Below are 19,472 nucleotides of genomic sequence, written 5' to 3' on the forward strand. Positions count from 1 at the left end.
GGGAGGCAGGGCGGAGGGGGGCAGGGCCTGTGCCCCTGGGCTGCTTCCAGCAGAGCCCACCTTCGCCTCTTGGTTTCTTTGGTTACCTCCCAGCCCATCCTAGCACCCTGTGCAGCCAGGTTTCCCCTGCAAACCTTCGTGGCGGAAGAGCCACCGCATGGCTGGTTAGTGTGTTTTTGATACAGGAAACCTTGGTCAAGTGGCCACTTCCTGGGTGTGGCCTGGCCACGGGAGGGGAGGGGGGACCAGCCCCTGTTGCGGCCAGGATTTCTAGTGGGAGCGGCAGGGGCGTGGCTGCGCCGAGGGAATCCATGTGCTGGGAGAGGCGGGGGCTGCCCGGCCCCTGGTGCAGGGCTCCCTCCCGCCTCCATCACTTCCTCACATGGACCCAGGTCACATGACACAGGTCATGCCTGTACTCGTTGAGTCTTTTTTGGTGAAATAGCAAGTGGGGTGAGAGCAGGCTCTCCTCTCCCCCTCTGCCCCCCTTCTCCCCCCCTCCACCCCCCGGGTCAATTGCACCCGTTAAATGAGGTCTGAGTTGCAGGGACAATGGACACTACACGGTCCATTCGCTTCACCTCTCGGGCGAGGGGAAGACTTGGGGATCCGATGTCCGTGGGAACGCGAACGCACTCCCATGGCCGCAAAAAAGGCCACTGGGAAGGGTCGCGTAGATATGAGTCCGTGGACAGAGAGCAAACCATTCGTGTGCTAAAAAACAACAATGGATGGAAGCCCATAATTACTGTCGGAGTTGTGGCAATAAATTACTTATTAATGTAAATTACAGCACAGGCAGGGCGTAGAGGCAGCGTGAGCAGAAGGGTCACACGTTGTGTATAAACAGGAATCGTAAAAATATTACAGCAGCCCTGCCGTGCCGCTCCTTCCGTGTGTCAGCATTTTAACTACAAGCCGGTGCCGCCGTCTTTCATTCCCTGGCCGTTCGTCTCCTCCGTGCCTGAAGGGTGCTCCCGGGGGCTCCCGGAGTTGGTGTCTGCAGGGGAAACCAGTTGGCTGTGTTGAATCGTGCTGGACAGAAAGATTTCTCTTTGAGGTCTGGTAGCTTTTTAAAAAAATTTTATTGATTTCAGAGAGGAAGGGAGAGAGAGAGAGAAAAAGAGAGAGGGAGAGAGAAATATCAATGGTAGGAGAGAATCATGGATCGGCTGCCTCCTGCACGCCCCACACTGGGGATCGAGTCTACAGCCTGGGCCTGTGCCCTGACCGGGGACCGAACCGTGACCTCCTGGTTCATGGGTCAGTGCTCACCAGCGGAGCCACGCCGGCCGGGCCTCCCAGGTCACCACAGGGCAGCTGTGAGCTTCTACCCCCAGAGCCAGCAGAGGGGGTTCCTGCAGCCCCGAGAGCTGCTAGCACCGCTCAGCCACGGGACCGGGCAGGAGGCCTGGCCACAGCGACAGGTGTGAACTCCGCGGATGAGTCAGCCGCCTCGGTCTGGGGAGGCCCCCGCCGGCCTCGGCCGCGCTTCAGGTGCTCACCTTCTCTAGAAGCCGCTTCCGCTGTGGGTGTCGCCGTGGGCAGCTCTGCCTGGGAACCTCGGAGGCTGGTCGTCCCCGAGAACCTGGGCCCCTGGGAAGCCACCCCCCCCATTACGCCCCCCCCCCCCAGGCCCGGGCGGGATGGAAACAAGCACGTTTGGGGTTAAAGCCGTGTGTGATGCTGAGTGCTTCCTCCTTCGAGCTCGATCTCTGCACCTGAGGCCTCGCCCTCCTTCATCAGGGGCCTCAGGACCGAGCCCTGTGAGTGTGGTGGGGGCCTGACTCCTGGCCCCTGTGTGCTGGGGGGGGGGGGCTGCTCCTGTGCCCCCAGCTCGTGGGAGCTTCCCGGAAACCCCAGGCTCAGTCTGGGGCCCCTGCATTGAAGGGCCCTTTGAGGCCGCCTGGTCCGTGCACAGTCGGGGAGCCGGATGGCGCCTGGGCTTTCTGTGTGTTTGTCCAGTCCCCCCGCCCCCCACCTCCCCTCCCTCGTCTGTAGGCAGGCCCTGTGGGTACATGGCTCCCACACACAGTCCTGCTTCGCGTCTCAGCCCCTGAAGATGGGCTCAGCAGGGAAGCAGGGACACTTCCGACGCTCCTGGGGCTTAAAAGGGTGGAGATGGCACGGAACTGGGGGTGCCCCACCTCCCAGGCCTCGTGCCACCCCGACCCCACGTCTGCCGAGCGTGATGTCAGAAGCCTCCCTGAGAAGCTACAGGTGTCTCGGGGGAAGCTGGGAGACCGCAGATCGTGGGCTCCCCACCCAGAACACCTGGGGGCCCTCCGCTGTGAAAGGGACTCTGGGGATGGAAGGTGGGTCGCTTTCCTCCATGGTCTGCTTTGTTATGGGCCCAACAAAACAAGCAGCACCACACGTCGGGCAGTGGGGTCCGGCCCCCAGCAGCACAGGGACCGGACCATCCACCCCGACGCTTCCTGGGGGCGGCGCGCTGTGGGCTGCGGCCTCAGGCGGGGCTCTCACCCTTTCGCAGGGAAACGCCTTGGGCAACCTGCTGACAGGCAGGTCCCGCCCAGAGCTTGTCTGCAGGTCAGGGACTGAGGTCGGGTCTGCATTCTAGCAAATACCCCGGAAGCTCCCGCCGGTGCCCCGAAGCCACGCTGAGGGTCCTGGTGTGGAGCATGCAGCCCCGGTGCGGCCGCAGCCCCCAGAGCCGGGCCCCAAGGGGTGCCCTCGCAGGCCCTGCCCCGCAGTCCCTGAGTTCCCACACCGTGTCACCCCTGTCTGCACGTGAGGAAACCGGGGCCAGAGCTGAAGGCACTTGCAGAGCTGAGCCTAGAACCCGGGCCACACCCTTCCCGCCCTCCCAGTGCCTCCTGCTCAGCGGCCCGTGAGCCGGTGGCCTTGGTCGCTGTTGGCAGAGTTCTGTGGTGGTTTGCGCAGAAGTGACACGAGGGAGGGGCGGGCGTCCGGTGTCCCCTCCTCGGGCGCCCGGTTCCTCTGCACACTGACGTCAGCCCGCAGCCCAGGGCACTTGGCCGCCGAAAACCACCTCCTATTCCTGTTTCTTTTGTCTGGTGACCCAACCCAGCAGGTCTCTCTCTGTCCCTGGGCGAAGGGGGAAAACACGAGGCTAAACATAGCCCATTGTTCTTACTTTTCTCATACACGCTTCTCGGAGCGATAAAGATAGAAACAATCCGTGTTATCTGCTGCAGGCAGAGCCAGGGCCACCTGGCTGGGGTCGACGCACACGAGCCGTGCTCGGCGTCCGGGAAGGGCTCTGCGTGTTCGCAGCATCTTAGGGTCAGCCCTCAGCCAGGCTCCTGGCTGCTTCCACACACCCGTCCACAGCCCGTGGGGTGGGGGTTCGAGGACCCGCCCAGGTTGGGCCTGCCTGGCCCAGGAAGGGGGACGTGTGCTGGGGGCAAGGACAGGTGAGATCCCCGGCCGGCCTGGCTCAGCGGCTGAGCGTCGACCTAGGAACCAGGAGGTCAGGGTTCGATTCCCGGTCAGGGCACAGGCCTGGGTTGTGGGCTCAATCCCCAGTGGGGGCCGTGCAGGAGGCAGCCGATCCATGATTCCCTCTCATCATTGAAGTTTCTCTCTTCCTCTTCCTTTCTCTCTGAAATCAATAACAGTATATTAATTTTAAAAAAAAGGCAAGTGAGACCAAGCACACAGCCTCGGCCTGCTCTGCAGCTTCTGTCTGCACTTGTCACTCGCTGCTTCCTGCAGCCGCCCCGCCGGGGTCTGCTGGGTGCCCGCTCCCTGCGGGCACGGGGGAGCCGCGCCCGGACGTTGCCCCAGAGCTCGTGCCCAGCAGCAGACACGGAAGCAGATCATTAAGGTCAGGGACCATGTGGGCCTCAGGACTGAAAGTCTAGGCAGAGCTGTGGTGCCCGGGGGCCGATAGGGGAAGGCAATGGGCAGGTGAATGATGTTTGAGGTGGCTCTTCGGTGATGGGTGCGAGGCTGCTGGTGGGAGGATGAAGGCGGGAGATCATTCCAGGCCTTGCCCCTTCACAAAGGTGTGAGGCCAAGAAGAGCTGATGTTTGGGGGAGCTGAGGTTCACTCGGCCCCCCTGCACTTGCCTTTAACAGTGGGCTGAGCTGAGAACTGACTCCTTTCATTCTCCGGCTACAAGGACGTTTTATACGTTGAGGCCAGAGAGGCTGACCGGGAAGAGTGGGACGGATCCTCCAGGCAGGCAGGGCGCCTTAGCCACGCGGCCCGTCCCAGGGCGGGTTTGTGGTTAATCTAGAAATGAATCGAACGCCCACTGCTGCCGATAGATGGACCCGTGCTCATGGCTGCAGTCAGTTCGTCAAACTTGAGGGTTTTTTCGTTGTGTTTTTTAAAATATATATTTTTGTTAATTTCAGAGAGAGGAAGGGAGAGGGAGAGAGAGCTAGAAACATCAGTGATGAGAGAGAATCACCAGTTGGCTGCCTCCTGCACGCCCCGCCCCCTGCTGGGGAGGGAGTCCGCAACCCGAGCGTCCAACCGCGACCTCCTGGTTCGTGGGCTGACGCTCAACCACCGAGACACCGGCTGGGCCAGACTCCAGTTTTATAGAGAATGCCTGGTGCCGAGGAATGACTCTCCAGGGGGTTTTGGGTTATTTTCAAGGGTGATTTTGAATCAGCCTGATCCTTGGCTGCCTCTGACGTCACAGGAAGTGTGCCCGGAGCGTGGGGCCTGCTGGGGAGAGACGAGTCTGCAGGCTGGGCTGCTGGGCTCAGACGCTTGCAATCTCTGTGGGGCCCTGGGCAGCGGCGGACGGGGATGGGCCGTGGCAGGGGTGGGCCCGCGAGGGTTCTCCGAAGGCGGCGAGGACGTGGGACTGACCAGGTAGGAGGCCAGAGAGGCCCAGAGGCCCCAAGCCCATGGGATGGCCTGGCGGGAGGTACCATGGCCATGCTCACCTGGCTCCCAGTTCCCCTCTTCCCACAATTTCCCTAGAGACAGGGAAACGCCAGGGAAATGCGACAGGAAGCAGAGTCGTCTGAGGGTGGGCCGGTCCCTGTAGTCTCACTGGTTCCCAGGGCCGGGAGAGGCGCATTCTTAGGGTGCATCTTAAGCAGGGGCCACCGCGGGGCCCTCGCCGCTCGGCGGGGAGGCCTGCTGGTTCCTTCCTCAGTCGGCCGCATGCCTGGACCATCTGGCTCCTCGGTGCCTCGTCCCAAAAGAGAAGTTGGTGGCCAGTGTTGTTCTGTGGGAACTTCCTTGAGAGGCAGCAGCCAACCCAGAGGAGGCTGGGATCGCAGGCCCGGGCCCTGACCCTGACCCTGGCACAGCCTAGCGGGCTTGTTGGCCACGCCCCCCCCACCCCCCACCCCCGGTGGATTTGGAAATACACGTGTTCTTAGAGAAAATGCAGACACTGTAGGAAAAGGAAAAAATGGAACCAACCAGCTGTCTGCCACTCACTGCGGACCTCCTCGTTTACTTTCTTTAAAATATGTATTTTTATTGATGTCAGAGAGGAAGGGAGAGGGCGAGAGAGAGAAGCATCAATGATGAGAGTCATGGATGGGCTGCCTCCTGCACGCCCCCTAGTGGGGATCCAGCCCACAACCTGGCCATGTGCCCCGACTGGAAATCAAACCGTGACCTCCTGGTTCCTAGGTCGATGCTCAACCACTGAGCCCCGTCGGCCGGTCCCTCCCGTGTAACCTGTGTCTTTTACTAAATCGGAGTCACGCTGTGTAGAGCGTTTTCTCTCCCGTTTCCTGTGCGGCTGTGGGAGGTCAGCATAGCATCTTGAACAGCTCCCCACGCGGTGGACGGTCTCGGAGCCGGGCCTTCAGGCTCCGTGCCGCGCCGATGGTTTACTCGCCAGCCGCACCGGCCGCCCGCAGTGGAGTTCTTTGCTGTTGCTCCTGTCCTTTTTTTTTTTTTTTTTTTTTTTTTAAATATATTTTATTGATTTTTTACAGAGAGGAAGGGAGAGAGATAGAGAGTTAGAAACATCGATGAGAGAGAAACATCGATCAGCTGCCTCCTGCACATCTCCCACTGGGGATGTGCCCGCAACCCTGGTACATGCCCTTGACCAGAATCGAACCGGGAACTTTCAGTCCGCAGGCCGACGCTCTATCCACTGAGCCAAACCGGTTTCGGCTGCTCCTGTCCTTTTGCAGAACCTCATCACACAAATGCGCACGTGTGTTCTGGGCGTAACTGTCCTTCTACATCAGATATCCAGGTGGTTGTGACCCAGTCACTGTTAGTTTGAGTTTCTTTTAATGTCACTTTATTATTAGTTTATTGAATTTCAGCTTTCAATTGAAATTTATTAAAAGTGATGAATAGAGGGGTCTTGGTGGACCATTCTTGAGCAGCGTAAATGCTTCCTGCCGAAAGGTGATTGTAGGTAACAATGTATCAAATTCCGTTAAAGGAACAGTACCGAGCCTTGCCATGCACCAAGGCCCGGAATGTTCAGGATGAGCTGAGCTGGACATTTGGTGACCGTCCTGCTCTGTCCCCACTGGCCTGGCCAGACCGAAGGAAAACCTCTCTCGGCCTCTCCAGCCCAGAGGCCTGGTCATGGGAACGGCCTCCGGGAGGCTCCTGCGGGTCTGGCTCCGTGTCTCAGGACGCAGCAGAGTGCCCTGAAGGAGTCGCCCAGCGAGCCCCGATTTGGTCTCACCTTTGACTGGCGAAGCTTCTTTCCGGCCTTGTTGCTCAGTGTGACACTGAGCGTGGGTCAGAGCCCTTTGCGGCAGATGTGGAGGCAGATGTGGAGTCCTCGCTGCCCGAAGCCTCAACTCCCTTGCATGTGGCCACCTTGCAGGACTCAGGCATCCCTCCAGCAGGGCCAGGCCCCCTCTGTGCTGCAGTGACAATTTGATACATTTTTACCTACACGTGACAATTTGATACATTGTTACCTACACGTGACAATTTGATACATTGTTACCTACATGGAACATGAAATTCCCAGAGTGTTAACCAGACACCGGCCAGCCCGGGTTTACATCCTTTCACTTGTTAGCTGAGCACCTCCCTCCACGCCTCGGTCTCCTCACGTCGGCAAGGGTGGTGCCGCGTGCAGGGTGCCAGTACCGTGAGAATCGGCTAAAATACCTACCGCAGTTCATTTCCGCTTTTACCGGTACTTCCACCCTCCGCTGACTGACTAGAGCCATCGTTCCCTCTGCGTTCACCCGTGCCCATACATATACCAGTGCATACATATACCAGTGTATGGACCAGGAAGCACAGTGTGCCAGGGGCCGGTCCCCGGCAGCGTGGCGTAGTTCCGAGCTTGGCTTCCGTGTTGGAAACTCGGACACAACATGCGGACAGGTTTGCCTTTGCTCTCCTAAGTCCCCCAGCACAGTGCCCGATCCCATAGCAGGAAACAAATGATTCTTGCCCTGGCCGGTTTGGCCCAGTGGATAGAGCGTCGGCCTATAGACTGAATTCCGTGAGGTGAGGCGGGGCCAGGTGGTTTCAGGGCCTTCCCCGTAGAAGCCAGGCCCCGGTGAGGAGGGTGAGGAGGGTGAGGAGGGACCCGGCCGGTGTGAGGGCTGCTGACGTCCTGTCTTCTCTTTGTCATTTTTGATCCAGAAAATGACAGATGGCGAGACCTGGACAGGAAGTGCCCCCTTCAGATCGACCCGCCGAGCACCAGCCTCTGGGAGCACCTGCCCGAGCGGTGCCCGGACGGCGCCCTGTGGCACCCGGAGGCGGCGACCGCCTGCACCGTGACCAGCCTCATCCAAGACCTCAGCCTCAGCGACCACAACGGGAACCCCTCCGCGCCCCCCAGCAAGCGCCAGTGCCGGTCACTGTCCTTCTCGGATGAGCTGTCCAGCTGCCGGACCTCTTGGCGGCCCCTGGGGTCCAGGGTCTGGACCCCCGTGGAGAAGAGGCGTTGCTACAGCGGGGGCAGCGTGCCCCGCCTCGCCGGCGGCCCGGGCACCATGCAGCGCAGCTCCAGCTTCAGCCTCCCGTCCCGCCCCGACGCGCTCGCCTCGCCCTGCGACCCCGCGGGCTTTCCCCGCCTCCTCGGGGGCCAGGCCGGCCCGGGGGCGCCCGGCGCGGCTACCTGCGGACAGGCTGACCTCTGGAGCCCAGACTTGAGCCCCGCAGGGGGCGCCCGGCTGGACATGCAGCGGTCGCTCTCGTGCTCCCACGAGCAGTTTTCCTTCGCCGAGTTCTGCGCGCCCTCCGCCAGCAGCACACCCGCCTCCACGCCCGAGCTGGCGCGGCGCCCCAGTGGGCTGTCCCGCAGCCGCTCCCAGCCCTGCGTCCTCAACGACAAGAAGGTGGGCGTCAAGCGGCGGCGCCCCGAGGACGGGCCCGAGCAGCGGCCTTCCCTGGACCTGGCCAAGATGGCACAGGTAAGGCCCTGGCACGGGAGGGGCCGCAGGAGCCGCTGGACGCTCTGGGAGCCCGCGGGCGGGTGCGGGCACGTTTCACAGGCACTCAGGATTCGGGGCCTCACCTTGTATTTTATTTTATTTTTTATTTAATATATTTTATTGGTTTCCTACAGAGAGGAAAGGAGAGGGACAGAGAGTTAGAAACATTGATGAGAGAGAAACATCGATCAGCTGCCTCCTGCACATCTCCTACTGGGGATGTGCCCGCAACCAAGGTACATGCCCTCGACCGGAATCGAACCTGGGACCTTTGAGTCCGCAGGCCGACGCTCTATCCACTGAGCCAAACCAGTTGTGGCGTACTTTAAATCCTATCCAAAGAAAGATGAGATTTTAAAATATATATGTTTTTATTGATTTCAGAGAGGAAGGGAGAGGGAGAGAGAGAAACATCAATGAGAGAGAATCATGGACCGGCTGCCTCCTGCACGCCCCACGCTCCCTGTGGTGCCCGGGCTGCCCTGCCGGCCCGGCCTGATTCGTTTCAGAAGGAACATGCAGCTTCCGTTTCCGGAGCTTTTCCTCTCCCTCTCTTGGTTCCCCCTCCCAGCCTGGCGGTCCCCCCACAAAAGAAGAGGTACAGGATCTCAAGTCCAGAGCCCACCCCTGGCCCAGAGCCCACCCCCACCTGGGGGACAAGCTGGTGGTGTGCCCCCGAAGCCCGTGGAGTCGTGGGGGGGTTCTCTGGAGGGCCAGGCAGAGCCCGCCGCCCCTGGCTCTCGTTTCCCTTTCTCCACGGCCGCTCCAGCCATGCCCCTGTCTCCGAGGACTCGGCAGCTGGACCTCGATCGGCACATGCATTTACCTTGGAGCCACGTGGAATTTTCCTCCTCGGGAGAAATTTAAATCGGTGACGGGCTGGCAAGGTGACGGGCTTGGGCGACTTCTGAGGGGAACCCCGAGTCCTAGGTGTGATCAGTGGCTCCGGCTGCATGTGTGACGCTGAGCGTGTTTTATGACCTAACAAGCCAGATGGGTAATAAAAACCGCATACACGTGTTACGCCGTTTACTGGCCCCGCGACGGAGTCACCCCCGCGACGGAGTCACCCCCGCGACGGAGTCACCCCCGCGCCCGCCGAGGTGTCCCCGTCCTCACCGGGCAGAGCGCGTCTAAAAACATCGCTCGCTGGGGCTGTGCCCAGACGCAGGGGCCGAGTCCCCGGGTCCCGAGGAGGCCGCCCCGTCCCGCCCGCCCGCCTTCTTCTGGCCCAGTCCCTGGGGGCAGAGTCCAGGGAGAGAGCAGGGGGACCTCTGGGAAGTGTGTGCCACGGGCCGGGGCCAGCACCCTGGGGACGGACTCAGAGCCCCCACCAGGCCCGTGACCCTGCCAGCCCTTGCCCCAGGCGGCTCTGCCTGCGTCGCCTCCCGCGGTGATCAATGGCTCCAGGAGGCGGGCCCTGCCTTCCCAGGAGCCTTGGCAGCCAGGCCCAGGGCGGCATCTGAAAAGAGGCCCGGCTGCAGCCTGGCACCTGTGGGCCTGTGTTGGTCCCCGGGAGCTGGTGGGTGTGCACCAGTGTGTGGGCAGGGACCCACTCCTGGCCCGTGGACTGCTGCCCCTGGGCCCTCGCCCCCTCAGGCTGTGGCTGTCGGGCAGCGGCACGCTCCGTGGGTGGTAGGCTGTGCTGAGGGTGGGTGCTGCTCCGTGCTCCCCGCCGCCTGTCTTCTCGCTGGGTCATGGGCTCCTTCCTGGGCCTTGGACCTTGGTTTACACATCGGGTGTTTGGGGGGAGGGGTTCCAACTGTGCGTTCCTACCAAGGGGCCCTTTGTGCGTGGGTCCCGGGACCAGGTGCACGGGAGGCTCAGGGAGAAGGTGCCAAGTGCCTTTTTGGTTCGACCTTTGGAGCGACTGGGAGTTCTGACAAACCCCTGCTCCCTGGAGGGGCTGCTGGGCTGGGGCCTTCGGGGGCCCAGAGGATCCCCCCTCCCCCCGTGTGTCTGTGTGAGCACCAGGGGCGAAGGCCCAGAGTGAGGATGTAGCCAGAGCCCCTCCAGGTGTCAACAGAAAAGGGAGCAGGGTGAACCCAGAGTCAGACCAGCAGGGAAGGCGGGTGGCTCTGAGGCCCCAGGCCAGGCCCCGTGCACCCACGTGAGTGAGCAGGTGGCCCGGGGAGGGCGCTGCCCCCAGCCGGCAGATGTGACCGCAGGCCTTGCCCAGTCCAAGCCCTCCAGGGGAGGCGGCCCTCTGGAACATGGGGCTCAGCTTTAGATGCCCGTTTGTAAGGACATTGACAGACCAGGAGCCGCCGGCGCTGGGGCAGGAGGCAGGCAGCCCTGCGCGAATCACTGTACAGTGGGGCCTTGACTTACGAGTTTAATTCGTTCCGTGACAGAGCTCGTAACTCAAATTACTCGTATGTCAAATCTTAAAGTGAATGAGTGAGACACGTGATGCTGGGCTGATGTTGTGGCGTTCACTGTGACGTTCGCTGCGCCAGCTAGCGGTGGGGTATCTGAAGCTGGCTCGTAACCTGAATTTTAGCTCGCAACTCAAAGCAAAAAATCGGCCGAGAGACAGCTCGTATCTCGAAAAACTCGTTAGTCGGAACACTTGTAAGTCAAGGCCCCACTGTATATGGAGCCATGTGTGCCGCCGAGGGCGGGCCCAGCCTGCGCAGGAGTGTTTGTTAGCCGGGCTTTGGCCGGCATGATCAGTTGCCGCCTTTCTGAGACCTGGTTTGACGACCGAAGCACCAGTCGACCGTTGGTTGAGACCTGAGCTCTGCGAGGCCCTCTGGGCCGGGTTGTGCCTGCGTGTGAGCAGAGAGTTCAGAAAAGCAGCCGTTCGAGATGACCTGCTGAATGGCGTGCCCCTCGCTGTTTTCTCAGCTCCAGGCTGGTCAGCTTGAAAGAGCAGCACATTGTATTTCTCGACGGTGCTCCCAGCAGAAGCGCGGCGTTTGTGGGGAGGGTCGGATGCTGGAACAGAGGTTTGATTGATTGCCGCTGCCACACACCGAGCCCCCCACCTCCCGGAGCGGCCTCAGAACAGGCAGCAACTGTTGTGTTAGCAGATGTTGGTGGCGGAGAAGGCTGGCCGGGGGCAGTGAGGGGCAGGAGAGAGGCACGAAGTGGAAGCTATGCTGAGAGCGCTGGTCCCGTGGACACGTCCGGGACAGCGGGCTGGTCTTGGCGGCTCCCGTGGGCCAAGGGCGGGACGGCATCGGAGGAGTGGTCCCAGATGTCCGGCAATAACTGCTGGCTCGTCGCTGGCGGGGTCGTCCCTGGGGGAGGCGCACTCCGTCGCTCTCTGCTTTCCACCTGTGTGCCCGTGGGGACTGCCAGGAGGGGGCCCCGGGCTCAGGCCTGGCCCGCCCGAGCCTTTCTCTGCCAGGGGCCAGCCACCTTGCTGGGTCCAGTTGCCCACTGCCTCGCCCACGGAGCACCCCTCCTGACTGCAGGCAGAGGAGTTCCCCTTGCAGCACGGACGGCAGATGGGCCTGGAGGTTGGCGACAGCACGGAAAGCCCCGGGATTCCGCTCGGAATGAAATCAGCGCTAAACAAGTAAAGGCAGAGAGCCCGTGGGTGCCTGGGCGTCGGCCTCCTGATGAGGAAACAGTCCCGATCGGCTGGAAAGGGAGAGGCCGAGAACCGCACTGGCCGAGCCTGTGGGTGCGGGCGGCCCTACTGCCGTCCAGCGGCCTCCTCCCCGTGTGACGGGCATCGCTATCCTTCCGGCCGTCTTTCCGGAAGAACGGGGGAAAGCGGAAGCCTGCCCCCAGCGGCTGGCAGCCAGGGCTCCGGCACCTGCTGTGGCCCTGGAGGCTGAGGCGCCCGCACGGGGACCGTGAACTTGCCCCAAGCCCCGTGGTGAGTTAGGAGGCTGGGAGGGCGGCCCTGGGCCTGCCTGCAGGTGCGGGCCCCTCGGGCTGCGAGGACACGGAGGGCGAGGCGGGAACTGTGTGCTCTGGAGGCAGGTGGGGCCCAGTCACATTCTGCCACTTCTGAGCCGTGTGCCCGTGGGCAGGTCGCCCGTCAGCTTCCACTTGCTTGTTCGTGACCCGGGAAGGGGGGGGGGGTCAGTGGGTGACACTGATTAACAACCAAGCTGCTCCCTGGCCTGTGTCCCCATCCGGACACCCAACGGGCTCGCTGCCGGGTGGGGAGGGTGTCGGTGCCGACGGGTCCTGCCCGCGTGGAGCTGGGACCCCCGTTTCTGCCCGTTCCAATCTCTCTTCTCTCAGAAATAGGCGGGAGCACTCCTCACGGTGGCCCCGTGGAGACCCCGTTCCCACCTGGGTCACCCCGCTGCCCCGGGCCCCGCACCAGGCTGCGTAAGCTCTCTGCTCGCCGTCACTCGGATCGGCCACTCGGGTCGGATCGGGCCGAGTGCTGACCGTCGCTTTGATCTCCCGGGAGAGGATATAGTTCACAGGGACATGCCGGGGCAGGGTTAGCCACGTGGTGATTTTCCACGCGGGAGGGCCTTTCTGAGCCCGGGTGTTTGCGATGGGAGGCCGTGGAGCTTGGGGGTGCCCAGGACTCTCTGGAGGGGGTGGGCTTTGCTTCCTAAGCCAGTTGCCCAGACGTGCTGGGGGCAGCCTTGGCTTCGGGTCACGCTCTGGGGCGGCACGGGCCTTGGGAGACGGGCCAGCCCGCAGGAGACTGTGACCTGTGACCCCCAGGCAGCGTCTGAGCATCTGCAGCCTCGCTCCGTGGAAGCCGCCGTGGGAGGGGCCTGGGGACCCGCTGGCCTTTGCCTCTGATCAGCTGGACCCCTGGGGCCCACAGAGGAGGGGAGAGGGTGCCCCGTTGCTGCAGCTGCCAGGGCAGAGGCAGCGTGTGGGCCAGACACGCAGCGGGGCTGGTGGAGAGCGGGGCCTTGTGCCAGTGGGACGGGCTCGACCCTCATCCTGGGCAACTCATGTGACCTCTCTGCACCTCAGTTTCCCCATCCACAGGTAGGGTGTGTGCGGCGCCGGCACGGCCACGGGTGAGCCCGAGAGGGGGCGGTGAAGGATGGAGAAGACGGACAAGAGAAGAGAGCTGGGCCTGGGTGGGACGCTGCTCTCTGATGGAGAGACAGTGCCAGGGCCTGCGAGCCGAGTCTTTATTTTATAGCAGATTCCACGCGGCAAAGTAAGGGCGTGGTCACATGTTCTCGCGGGTTTCGAATCCACTCAGTTACATGCACCTGATCCAGCTCTGTTTACTTGCTGCCCCTCCCGCAGCCCACATCACTCAGCCACGTGGGCCCACAGGTGCGGACCATAAGGTCAAGATTACAACTTTAGCCTTTGGCTATGATTGTGCTGGGACTTGCACGTGGCTTTGCCACGTGAGGATCGTGCCCTCTCATTAGCCCCAGGCTTGAACCTGTCTGAACGCTGTAGCCGCTGTCCACAAGGGTGCCGACGCCTTCTCTCATCCTGTCGCTGGCAGCGCTAAAGATCATTTGTGTGCAGCTCTAGCAGGTGTGGCTCAGTGGATAGAGCGTCGCCTGCAGACTGAAGGGTCCTGGGTTTGATTCTGGTCAAGGGCACAGACCTCGGTTGCAGGCTCCTCCCCGGCCTGGGCCCCGGTCGGGGCGTGTGCAGGAGGCAACCAGTCGATGTGTTTCCCTCTCTCTTGCATCTCCCTAAAACTCAACGGGAAATGACCCTCCGGTGAGGATTAAAAAGAAAGGTCATTCGTGTGAGCACTCAAGCCCAGAGCCGCGTCGGCCCAGGGTCGGCGCTCCTGAGTCGGCTCCATGGGCGCTGCCGGGAGGGCCTCTCAGGAGGGTCCAGGTGCAGCTTTGGGGTCTCGGCCGCCCCCACGCCCGGGGCTGGGGCTCGCGTGGCTGGTCCGAGGGCTCGAGCCGAGTAACTGAGCTGCGTTACTGCCCTCGGGTTGGGACCCTGCCCTGCAGCTCAGGGCCGACACTGCCTGCCCCGCTGGGCACTGGCTCCCTGCTCTGGACTCGGGTGGAGAGGCCGCCTCCTTACCGGGATGTCAGATGGCGCCCCCTGGCAGGAGCGGTGAGCCTGCGGGCCCGAGAGCGGGGAGGGCCGGAGATGGGCAGGCAGAGGTCCTCCGAGGTGGACGTGTGACTAACTAGGAGCCAGGCCAGAGCCGCACGCCGGCCGCCTGCCTGGGCCCGTCCCCTGTCCGCCATGGGCTCCCGTGGGGCCTGGCCTTTTGCATCACAGCCTCCGCTCTCCGGAGCCGCACCCACGAGAATCTCCATCAACACGAGCCCTTTATCTGTAAGGTTTTGGCGGGATCAGGGCCCTGGATTCCTGCCCCTTCTTGCCGCTTCAGGTCACAGTGGGGAGCCAAGGAGAGCAGGCGCTGGGGGCCAGCGGGGCCAGTGCTGGGTCCCCAGGTTGGTCCCAGGCTGGTCCCCCAGGCTGCCCCCTCAGGCTGGCCCCCACTGGCAGGAGCTCTGTGCGACTGGGTGCCGGGTGGGTGTTAATTGCCTATTTACGGCCAAAAGATGAACAGAGCCCCCTTTGAAGGTTAGACATAGTAAACCCTGGGTGATCCCTTTTGGGGAGGGCGGGGTGTGCTTCTTTCCTGTCCTGCAAAACAAAAGAAATGGTTGGTTCCAGAATACGACGCAGCCACCAGAAGCTCCTTCGTGAGCCGTGGCATGGCCACTGGGTAGAGACACCACGTGTCACGCAGTCCGCCCTCCTCTGGACCCGCCGGGCCCTGGGATGCGTTTACCTGGTGGAGCGGGGGTGGGTGGGGGGGGTGCAGCAGGCCCCTTGCTGGGCTCTGTGCACAGAGGGCGTGTGGACGGTCCCCTGGACCCACCAGGGCCCTGTCTGGGGACAGACGCACCCGCACGTCCGCGGAGAATTCACCGTGAGCGGTTGTTACCAGGTTTCTGAGAACTGAGAGCCAGGCCGGGAACATGGGGCGCCGTGGAGGGAGCGACGGAGAAGCTGCTGCGCCCCGCCACGGCGACGGACACGGTGCCGCTGAAATCCTCCGAGCCGGGCCCCGGGCCCCTCGGGACGGCGCTGAGGAGGGCGCTGACCCGGGTGCTGTGCGTGCTGGAAAAGCTGCGAGCTGGTAGCCCCGCCGCCAGTGGCCACACTGCGCCTGCCGGGGGAAGACGCGTGGCCGGGGACAGTGAGCCACAGTGCAGGGCCCTCCTCTGTCCTGCAGCCGTGGTCCCTGATGACTGGGCTGTGCGTCCGTCCCACCCAGGCTCCGAGCCAGGTCTGTGCGGCTGACCCCCCGCCCCAGGCCTGGGTGCCCACCCCCCAGCGCTCCAGCAGTGAGCGCCAGCCCAGAGGGCGCCAGGACGGTGTGGGACGGCCCAGGGAGGCCCCGGGCCAGGCAGCACGTTCCAGAGAAGTCCGGTCCTCGGGGCTTGGCAGCCTCCTCCCGGTTTCCTGGCAAATGGCATTCGTGGCTCTAGGTTGCGCCCCTGCCGTATAGGAATGCGGGGCCCGCAGCCTGTGCAGCCAGCGACGCCAGGAGCAGCAGCCCTGAGAGCGTTCAGGCCGTGTGCCCTGACTGAGGCCGCTGTGTGCAGTGCCGAGCTCACAGGCCGGCATGGCCAGCCCAGGCGTTGCTGCGAGGTCCGTGCTTTTTCCACTTGGGCGGGGCTGAGGGTCCAGGCCCATCCCATCTCGGTGTCCCCTTCGGCTTGTGGGGAGTGGGGCTGGCTTCCCGGGGCTGAGGGCTGGCCGGAAGCAGTCTTCCCGTGGGCTGTGGTGGCCGTGGTGGGACAGACCGGCCCTGGACATGGGCTCTCTGGTGTGAGGACAGGGAGGTGGCTCGGTCAGTGCGCACCCCAGGACAGCAGCTGGGATCTCACGTGACCATCTGGCTCTGCTGTGGCCACTGTCCGAGCCGTCTAGACGGTCTGAGGTGACAGCTGTCACTGTTCTGGATGAAGTCGGCTAACCTTGGATTATTTCCAAGGCCCGAAAGTCCAGTTGGAAGTGGCGACACTGCGCAGGCCGGGGTGGGGACGCTAACAGTGGCCTCCAGGGAGCCGGGACCCGTGAAGAGCCGTGATCCCAAGCGGCACCTGCGGCCCAGCGTGCGGGGGGTGGGGGTGGGGGAATGAAGGCCCCTGCCCTCTGCTCCATGGACCATCCCAACTGCCCAGCCCTGGGCCCCCGAGAGACCCCCCTCCCCGGGCAGGGTGGGGCCGTAGGCTGGTCCCAGAGCCAGGAGGAGGGTGTGGGGCAGCGTGGGTCCCCATCCCAGGGATCGGAATCTGTGTTGGGCGTCTTCGGAGGTCTGGTGTCTGGGGCACCTGGACCTGCCTTTGTTCAGTCTGCTAGAGCCTTCTCTTCCTCTGGGATTTAGGTGGGACGGAGGGGGGCCCTGACCCCCTGTCCACTGGGGCCTCCCCGGCCCTCAACCCTGGAGCCTGGGCTGGGAGGGGCGCGGGGACCACCCTCATCACAGAGGACCTTGGAGGGCCGAGGCGGGTCTGTGTGGGTGACAGTGTTTTCTAAGAACAGATTTAATTTTCGAACTGGAGCTTCCCCAAGGGGTCTCCTCTCCAGTTAGGGCCCCCGTGTCTTTGGCCCCTCAAACCTCTACCAGTGGTTCTCAACCTTCCTCATGCCGCGACCCTTTAATACAGTTCATGTTGTGGTGACCCCCAACCATAACATTATTTTCGTTGCTACTTCATCACTGTCATTTTGCTACTGTTATGAATCGTCATGTAAATATCTGATATGCTGTATGTGTTTTCCGATGGTCGCGACCCACAGGTTGAGAACCGCTGCCTAGGCCAGGGGCTGGCAGACCACAGCACACAGGCCGTCGCCTGTGTTGCAAATAAAGTTTTATTGGCACACAGCCACCTGTCTACTGTTACAACAGGGACCAGAGGGCCAGCAACGCCTGAGCTATTTAGTGCCTGGCCCTTTAAGAGCAGTTTACCGGCCCTGCTCAACGCGGCCGTGTGCCTCAGTTTCCTCGTTTGGAAAGCGACCTGAACCTGGCAGTTGCTCCCTGGAAGCCAGTCCTAGAAAGGGCCGCCTGTTCTCTGGCCGTCAGGAATGCGGGGTGATGTAACACGGCCCGCCCAACCCTCTCAGGCCCCCCCCCCCAGCCCAAGTCTGGCCCCCCTGCCCCCCACGTGGGCCTCATCCTGTGCTGCTAGCGGTGGGGGGCGGGGCGGGGGGGGGGCTGCGGAAAGGGAGCGGCCAGCGCCTGTGCGTCTTGGCCGACCGGCCTGGCATCAGAGCGATGCTCCACGCGTTCGGTGCACAAAAGCATGGAGCTTTGTTGTGTAATGAGAACTGCGTCCTCCCCGGGGCGCTCGCTGGAAGCTTCTGCCGGGCGGCCCGTCCAGGTCCCGGGGACGCCGCCCTGTGCCTGCGAAGCGTGGGCCGCAGAGAGGAGCGTCCATTTCCTTCTGCGCCCACTCCCTGCCTCTGTCCTGTCCCTCGAAGGATTTGCTGAGGCCGCTCTGCTCAGTGTGGAACCAAACCAGACGCCCCGGCAGGGCCGGCCCTGGGCTCGCGGTCCTTCGGACAAACGCCCGGAAAGTGCGCCCTGGCGGGGGGCCCGGGGATCCCTCTGCTGCCAGATGTGCTCCGCCGCGGCCGACAGCCCGTCGGAAGTCGCGGAGGATGTTAGCGTGGCGGTCACTTGGCCGGGCGGTGGTTTGGAGCCGCTTTGTGAGATGGGGGCAGGCTTGGCTCTGACACTGAAGAGTCTCAGACAGCGTGGTTTCTACCCTGCTCTCCGCCTCAGACGAGTCAGCAGAGGCCGGCCTGTCCCGGCCAAGCCGCCCTGCGCCTGGGAACCCGGCGCCCCCAGCGCCTGGAGGCTGCGGCCTGGGCTGGAGGCCTGTGGGGACCCAGGAATGTGGTTGGAAAGTTCTTAGCACAACCAAGAACCACTGTCACCAGTGCCGTTGGCGCGGGCCCTGCTGGGAAGCTGAGATGAGAAACGGAGCGAGGAGGGAGGGGTGCTCTCCCTTTTAGGGAAAGCTGTTCCCACGCGAGCCCTCTGCTCCCGCCTTCTGCTTCCGCACGGGCAGCTGTGCTGGGACCGAGGCGCTCTGTGGCCAAAAAGCAGGAAGACGGGATGTGTGTGTGTGCATGTGTGTGTGTGTGTGTGAGAGAGAGACGATTTCCAAGGAAAATCCGTGTTTAGCCACACAGGCTATCCAAATTCTGCAAGTCCTGTCCACTGCAGCGAAGCTCCTACTGTGTGCACGATGCTGGGTGGGCGTGCATCAGCCACAGCCCCCCCGAGAGAGACAGACGCATAGCGGTGGGCTGGCTGAGGCACGTGGCAGGCAGAGGCCCCAGGAGCACCCGGGGCCCCTGGGGAGCACTGGTGGCGGCAGGGGGGGGGCTGGGGGGGGGGAGCTGCGGGCACTTCCCGCTCCCGCTCCCCGCGCTCCGGGCCCTGCTCTGGGACACTCGGTACCCTGAGGCGGATGCTGTGATTGTCACACGCACGCACAGAAGCAGGCTTTATTGATGACCTTCTCAGGGCCACAGCCGGTCCCTGGCAGGTGTGGAATCGGACCTGGGCGGGGTGGCTGAGCCCCTGCGTGGGGAGCGGGTTTCATAGGTGGAGAAGGGGAGGATCGCAGCCCTGCAGCGCCCTCACCTCCTGGCCTGGAAGCCCCGCCTCCGGCTTTGGGGGGGGGGGGGTGGGGGGTGGGAGGGCAGGTGGTCCGCACTGGCCGCTCCCAGGACCATGGCCCCTCGTGCCTTTCTCCTGAGATGGGTGCTTCAGGGACGAGGACGCATAAAGGAGCCGGTGAGCGAAGGTCCCTGCGTTGAGAACAGCCCTCACTCGGGTGGCGCTGCGCTGAGGTGGGTCAGCGCTCAGCAGGGTCTGCCCCCACGTGCCGCGGGCCAGTGCGGGGTGTCTGCGGGGCCCAGGTGTCTGCAGGGCGGGTTCCCAGCCGGTTCTGCGGCCTCACCCTCCAGAGCAGCCAGGCCCCGAGGCAGGAAGTCAGCTGACTGTCTGCGAGCCCTGCCCTGAGGAGGAAGGAAGGCGGCCGTGGGGAGGAGGCGGGAGAGTGGGTGCTTGGTCTGCACCCCTGGGTGTTTGTGGGCTCATGCTCTGGCCCAGCAGCTGGGCACCCAGTCATGGTGCGGGTGGGTCAGGAAGAGACGAGGCCACAGCCACGCCCTGTGCCCCTCCTCCCAATGCCCCTCACTGCCCCTGCCCATCCTGT

The 19,472-nt window shown here is 63.1% G+C and overlaps 1 protein-coding gene across 1 annotated transcript in view; it reads left to right on the forward strand.

Moving 5' to 3' along the window:
- The window catches only part of FAM53B (family with sequence similarity 53 member B), a gene marked incomplete at its 3' end in the record, with an annotated part of 45,116 nt that overhangs the window by 12,282 nt on the left and 13,362 nt on the right, over positions 1-19,472 (forward strand). Inside the window, exon 3 of the mRNA XM_081105426.1 lies at positions 7,544-8,319. Within this exon, the coding sequence (XP_080961552.1) occupies positions 7,544-8,319 (776 nt within the window). The remainder of the gene's footprint in view (positions 1-7,543; positions 8,320-19,472) is intronic.

This window comes from Myotis nattereri (genome assembly GCF_964212035.1).
Source record: "Myotis nattereri genome assembly, chromosome: 13".
Classification (NCBI taxonomy): domain Eukaryota; kingdom Metazoa; phylum Chordata; class Mammalia; order Chiroptera; family Vespertilionidae; genus Myotis; species Myotis nattereri.